This window comes from Musca domestica, unplaced genomic scaffold, assembly GCF_030504385.1.
Source record: "Musca domestica strain aabys unplaced genomic scaffold, Musca_domestica.polishedcontigs.V.1.1 124, whole genome shotgun sequence".
NCBI lineage: Eukaryota > Metazoa > Arthropoda > Insecta > Diptera > Muscidae > Musca > Musca domestica.
Genome location: NW_026712162.1, coordinates 1,542,931 through 1,550,067, shown reverse-complemented (window position 1 = coordinate 1,550,067; position 7,137 = coordinate 1,542,931). Strand labels below are relative to the sequence as shown.

At 33.7% G+C, this 7,137-nt stretch overlaps 1 protein-coding gene across 1 annotated transcript; it reads left to right on the top strand.

Annotated features, from left to right (window-relative positions):
- The first annotated feature begins 2,955 nt into the window (after positions 1–2,955).
- On the top strand, positions 2,956–3,858 carry LOC101901184 (large ribosomal subunit protein bL17m). The gene is made up of 2 exons (XM_005180066.4): positions 2,956–3,275; positions 3,337–3,858. The coding sequence occupies exons 1-2, from the start codon at positions 3,078–3,080 to the stop codon at positions 3,733–3,735; spliced, it is 597 nt and encodes a 198-aa protein (XP_005180123.1). The 5' UTR covers positions 2,956–3,077; the 3' UTR covers positions 3,736–3,858.
- The last annotated feature ends 3,279 nt before the right edge of the window (positions 3,859–7,137 follow it).

Below are 7,137 nucleotides of genomic sequence, written 5' to 3'. Positions count from 1 at the left end.
TCATTCTGGGTGCTACTTGCGTTGCTAGCATTATAATCTATTATTTAAGAAATGTCGGTAGCTAGCATTTTGATGTTCGGCCGCATTGTTTGAGATGAGCTTAAAGACAAATACTGAACATTAATCTTAATGGGTGTGAAAATGGAAATAGTATTGCTGTTCTGGAAATGGTGGATATAACTGTTGTCAGATGTGGATTTTATGCCTGAAAATAAATAAAACATGCAAACATTAGTTAATATATAAATTACCCTGAAGATTTGCAATGATAGACATATACAAAACTACTCTTTTTAAACAAATAGAAATCATTGCATAGATGTACAAATTGACATTTGTTATTTTAAGACCCGAATATTTTTACAACATTTTTTAACAGTCGTTATTTTTCAATAATTCACAACTACTTTTCAATATTCCTGAATATTAAAAAAAATATGCATAAATCGCTAACCAAAATCTATTATTTTCTCAACTGTCCCTAGAATTGTGTAGTAAAGTAAAAATAATAAAAAATAATAATAATAAAAAAAAATTGAAAATTAATAAAAACAAGTAAAAAAACAATAAGTTCGGCCGGACCGAAATTTCAATACCCTCCACCGTTTGGAAAGAATTTGGAAATTAAAACAAGTAAAAAAGCTGTAAGTTCGGCCGGTCCGAACTTTTAATACCCTCCACCATTTGGTACAAATTTGGCAATTTCCAAAAAAAAAAAAAAATAAAATCCGATAAAAATTCTGTTAAAATCTTAAAAATACCGAATGCCTATACGACGACGTGGACCTGCATAGGCAACTTTTGTCATAAGTTATTACAATATTTAAATGCGAAACTTGAAGAAAAATCTGTTTATAATGTAGCTAAAATCATTAAAGTACCGAATATAGGGGGTACTGTTATATGGGGGCTATACGAAGACGTGGATCCGCCCAGACAATTTTCTGGCATGGGATGAAGTATCCATTACGAACTTCACATGCGAAATTTGAAACAATCCCGGTAAATAATGTCGCAAAAATCATCAAAATACCGAATATCGGGAGGTACCGTTATATGGTGGCTATATGAAGACGTGGACCTACATGGCTCATTTTTACTTAGGATGTAGTATCCATTACGAACTTCAAATACCAAATTTGAAACGATTCCGGTAAATAATGTCGCTAAAATCATCAAAATACCGAATATCGGGGGGTACCGTTATATGTGGGCTATACGAAGACGTGGACCTGCACAGATAATGTTCTGTAATAGGCTGTAGTATTCATTACGAACTTTAAATGCCAAATTTGAAACAATTCGGGTGAATAATGTCGCTAAATTCAACAAAATACCGAATATCGGTATTTTGTTGAATTTAACGGAGGTACCGTTATATGGGGGCTATATGATAACTCGGACCTACATAGCCCATTTACGAACTGAACCTGCCTACTGGCAAAATATACATGTGTGCATATCTCAATTTGTTCGAGAGATAGCGTTATTACAACAGACAAACGGACAGACATACGGAAATGGCTAAATCGTCTTAGAATTTTACGCTTATCAAGAATATATATACTTTGTTGGGTCTGACATGAGTATTTCGAGGAGTTATGACACAATTAATATAGCCTCCATAGTATGGTGGAGGGTATAAAAATAAATAAATTAACATAGGGAGCTACAGTTAAATATAAACGAAGACGTGGACCTGCATAGGCAAATTTTGTCATAGGCCATTACAATATTCTAACACGAAACTAATGAAATGCTGGTGAATAATGTCACAAAAACATCAAAATACCGAATATAGGGATGAACCGTTATATGGGGGGTATACGAACACGTGGACCTGCGTACGCAGTTTACTGCCACAGACCATAGTAAACATCACTACTATATGGGGGCTATTCGAAGATTACGAACTTCAAATACCAAATTTGAAACAATCCCGGTTAATAATGTCGCTTAAATCACCAAAATACCGAAAATAGGGTACCTCCCTATATATGGGGGCTACACCAAAACGTGGGCCGACATGATCCATTGTCAATACCAAAAGTCCTGCAGACATAATATACATTTGAGTAAAATTTTTTCAGCCTACTTCATTTCGTTCGGAAGCTAGAGTGATTTACACAGACGGACAGACGGACGGACATCGGTTAATCGACATATAATTTTATGCTGCTCAAGAATATATATATACTTTGTGGGGTCTAAATGTAAGTTTCGAGGTGTTACAAACGGAATGACAAAGTTAATATAACCTCCATACTATGGTGTAGGGTATGAAAATATATTTGTTGTTTGTCCCAGAAGCCTCACCAAATTGCCTTTTTTAGTTTGGAGAACTAGAACAATGTACTTTGCAAATTGCAAGTCCACAAGCGAGTCTATTTCAAATTAATGGCGATAGGTACAATCCAATTCAAATTAGTCACAGGATTCATGTTGCATTGGATATGGAATGAAAACTCACCATCGTCCACCACAGCGATAACAGCCTAAAATCTTTCAGCACATCAAAATCATTTATATACAACAACACTTAAGGCATATTTTTTTGCTTTTCCAGGAAAAATAAAGCTATACTTATTACAAATAATTTTTCACACAGAAAACACAAAAAATTATCATTATACTTACTTTTGGCGGAATAATTCTTAACCTACAATTGGGAAAGTAAGTATTCGCTCTATTGTAATGCAGAAAATTTCAACTTTTGTCTTTTTAATTGCGCCATAATGTTATATTTTTAACTAATTACTCAAAACACATTTAAATTATCCACTTTTTAAAAAAAATTTAAACAAATTATTACACTTTCTATTTTTAACAGACAAAATCCAAACGCCACAATCACAATATTCACTACGAACTAATAACACAGTCCCTGTCGCTTGACAAACATATGTTTTCGTCAATCACAACAGCGATACAATCATGTGTGAGAGAGGCATATTGCTCTCTTTACCGCATGTAGCTGTCAAAAGTGTTTTTTACGTAAATTTCGTCGTTTCGGTGGATTGCAGCAGGATTTTCTTTGGATTTTAAGCAAAGAAAAGTTATAAGAAAATCCTTTCAAAATGAATCAAGCTGAGGTAACCAAATTAATGTCCCAGTTGAGGTTTGCTGTGCGACCCAATAAACGTAATTTGAAAAATCCCGATGGTCCTGAGGGTCGTTTGATGAAACTGAGGAAGACCGTCACTGCCTTGGTCAAACATGAACGTATTGAATTGTTCTACCAAAGAGCTGATGAAGCCAGAGGTTATGCTGAATTGGTTAGTGAAATTTTATGAAAACTCATCACGGTAGTTGCTAATTTTCTACTTCTCCTTCTAGCTCATTTCCGATGCCATACGACATGGCGATCGTCATAAGGCCACCATGGAATTAGCCGATTTCTGGCTGTTGGAAAAACAATTGGTACACAAGTTATTCAAAGTGCTAGTACCGCGCTTTGAGAACAGCAATGTTTCATTCACCCGTATGTACAAAGCTCCCCGTGATTATCCTGGCATTTATTATGACAAAGCTGTTCTTGAGTTGAGAGGTAATCCCTATCCCTCGCTGCTGCCGGACTTTTCCCAAAATCGTAATTACATACACAATATTCTTTTGGATGAAGCACGCAAAGATTATAGACGTGAAAAGCTGGCAGAAATGGCAACAAAATTAGCCTCAGAGACAACAGAGACACCTAAGGCGGCAGAACCCAAAGCTGAAACAAAAAGTGATTAGTTAAAAAATACCTTTTAATGATTTGAAATGTTGTTTCCTTTAGGTTCTTGTTTTGTATTTAAGATGAAATCGTTTAATATAACAAAAAGAAATAAATCATATTTTAAGTGATATTGTTCCATACACCAGTTCCACATAAGCCTCCATTATTGTTCAATTTTTGCTATGTTCCAGAACCTGCAAGTCTACCAGATTTGCATTTTTTCGATATCATAAAGGGAAAGTTGGTTATCGTAGTAAAAACTAATATTCTTGCAGTCCTGGGACAGACCATTTGTGTTTTCAAATATTGTGGTTAAGACAGTCCCTATCCCAGAATCTATATGAATATAAAAGTATTACTTTTCCGAAAAAACTTGCAAATCTAGTATATTCTTGTAGGTTCTGGAACAGAGCAGTGATGGCTGAAAATAGGTTGTGAAAGGCAGGAATAATTGTTTGACTTTAGAAGTTAACCCTTTGTTGCAATTACTGTACCTAAACAGAGATATAGATGGAATACATTTAGCAAATAGTCCAATATTCCTCAAATGTACTATTTAAAAACTATCCGGTGACATTTGCTCTCTTTTAGAAATTGAAAGAATCTACTAGTTTTTCCATTTTTTTGATTGATAAAGAAAAATCGGTTTTCGTAGTAAAAAGTTTTTCATTCCTGCAGTTCTGGAACAGAGCTACTATTCTTAAAAATGGAAATTTTTTAAAAAAAAGTGTACTTGATTTTCTTCTTAAAAATCTTCGTTTTTTAACCAGCTACAGCCTTGAAGAACTTTTAAATAATGGCGGAAATAAACATTTTTTTTCCAAATTACTTCTTTAAAAATCCGTATTACCGGAAGTATACATAAAAATTAATGTCTCTTAAAAAAATGTTTATTGAAAAAAATTATTCTTAAAAATTCATATTTCTGAAAATAACCTTCAAAGACACTGCCTGAAAACATATAATTAAAAATTCTTTAACAACAGGTAAAAAATATCGGTCGGTTTTGCCACAGATATGTACCCTCAGCCAATGTTCGATTGTTTAAAAATATTTTGAATATGATCATTCAAACTCATGACTCTCTATGGAGTAGGTTTTGAAAGAATGGGCCAATATTGTCCACTTAGTATCGGACCTAAATAAAAATGATATATTGCGACGAGCCAGCTTTGGACTAAATATATAACTCCCTTCACTTTACATGAGATATATGATATTTTTTAGAAAAAGGTTCGGTTTTTAGAATGGGTTCGCAGGTATATATTATCTTCATCTTCATGTATGTGTAAAATTTGAGGAGAGTTGGATGCTTATTTCACCTTCCATCGATGCTTATATCGCCTTCCTTGAGTGTTTTTCTAAATCTTGAACCCTACGTGGGGGAAGTAGCATCTACCATCTTTAATCTTGTGTTGATGGAAATATTGAGATGTACCAAGTATGAAATAAATCGGATGTTGATTTCGCTTTTTATGTGTTAGCAAAAATGTTTGTATGTGTGAAATGTAAAGAGAACCTGATGCTTATTTCGAATTTAATAAACGTTTTGGATATTCAAAACCGTCCGATCTCTACCGTCTTTATAACAGATCCTTTGTTGATACAAATATTCAGATGTGCCAAGTCTTAATGGAATCGATAGTTAATTTCGCGTTTAACGAGCTTATTGGATATTCAAAATTTCGACCTTTTTTGAGGAAGGTATCAAAAGGAGTGGACCGATTTATTCCGTCTTAGGACCATATCTTGGGTTAATATAAAAATTGGGATGTATGAAATTTGAAGACAATCGGACATTTTATAAGAACTGCAATTATTCAAAATGTTAACCCTTTATTACTTGATGGAGTGGACCGATATTGTCCATTTTCGCACCTCACCTAGCACTGACGCAAATATTAGGATGTGCAAAGTTGAAACAAAATTGGATTATCGTTTCTCTTTCTGTGCATTTTTTGAAAATTTCGACCATTTGTGGGGGAGGTACCAGAAGAAGTGGACCGATATATTACATCTTAACACCAGACCTTGGGTTAATATAAATATTGGGATGTATGAAATTTGAAGACAATCGGACACTTACATCACATTTTATAAGAGCTGCAATTATTCAAAATGTTAACCCTTTGGGGGGAGGTACTTGATGGAGTGGACAGATATTGTCCATTTTCGCACCTCACCTAGCACTGACGCAAATATTAGGAGTTAAAAAAACGGATTGTCGTTTCTCTTTCTGTGCAGAAGAAATAATTTTTGAAAATTTCGACCTTTTGTGGCGAAGGTACCAGACGGAGTGGACCGATATATTCCGTCTTAGTACCAGATCTTGGGTTCATTAAAATATTAGGATTTGTGAAATTTGAAGACAATCGGACTCTTACATCACATTTTATAAGAGTTGTAATTATTCAAAATTTTGACCCTTTGTGGGGGATGTACATGATGGAGTGGATCGATATTGTCCATTTTCGCACCTGACCTAGCACTGACGAAAATATTTGAATTGACAAAGTTGTGACAAAATCGGAATATCGTTTCTCTTTCTGTTCAAAGAAAATAATTTTTGAAAATTTCGACCATTTTTGGGGGAGTTACCAGAAGAAGTGGACCGATATATTCCATCTTAACACCAGACCTTGGGTTAATATAAATATTGGGATGTGTGAAATTTGAACACAATCGGACTCTTACATCACGTTTTATAAGAGTTGTAATTATTCAAAAGTTTGACCCTTTGGGGGAAAATCGAAAACACCCGAATTTGAATATTTTCTGAACAATTTGTTTGTTATTGAAAAGAAAACACATACATCATGGTAGAAGAATATAGGTAGACGCGTCGACACAGCTGCTGGGACAATGAACTGCCAAACCTATTTTGGAATTGAAAATGTTGAATGAAAAATTATTTAAATTTATTAAAATTGTTGAAAAACGCGAATTATAATAACCTCCGAATAACGTAGTATAAGAAAACATATAAAAATCTACTTATATTTGAAAAAAACATTAACATTTTTTGACATACAAATGCTCCCAAGCGTTGATGCATCTACCTGTATTCTTCTGCCATGACATACATAAAGAAATAAAGATGACATATTAAGCCAAGAAAATAAAAAAAATTAAAATCATATGGTATCATAGCCCTACCTTGATATCATTGTACCATGGTTTTGACAATATCTAATGATATATACCCTCTCTAGCCATATGGCTGAGGTTATAAAAATTGCGATTCTTGGTTTCTTGACAAGTAAAAATCTTTAAAAATCCACTGTTTTTGACCTAGTGCATGGCAAATTATACAAGACAACTGTTAGATGAAATTAAATGAAATTAAATTATGTATTTTAGTAAAATGAAAGAGTTGTATTATTACTATAAGCTCAGGTTTAATTTTGTAACTAGTAATA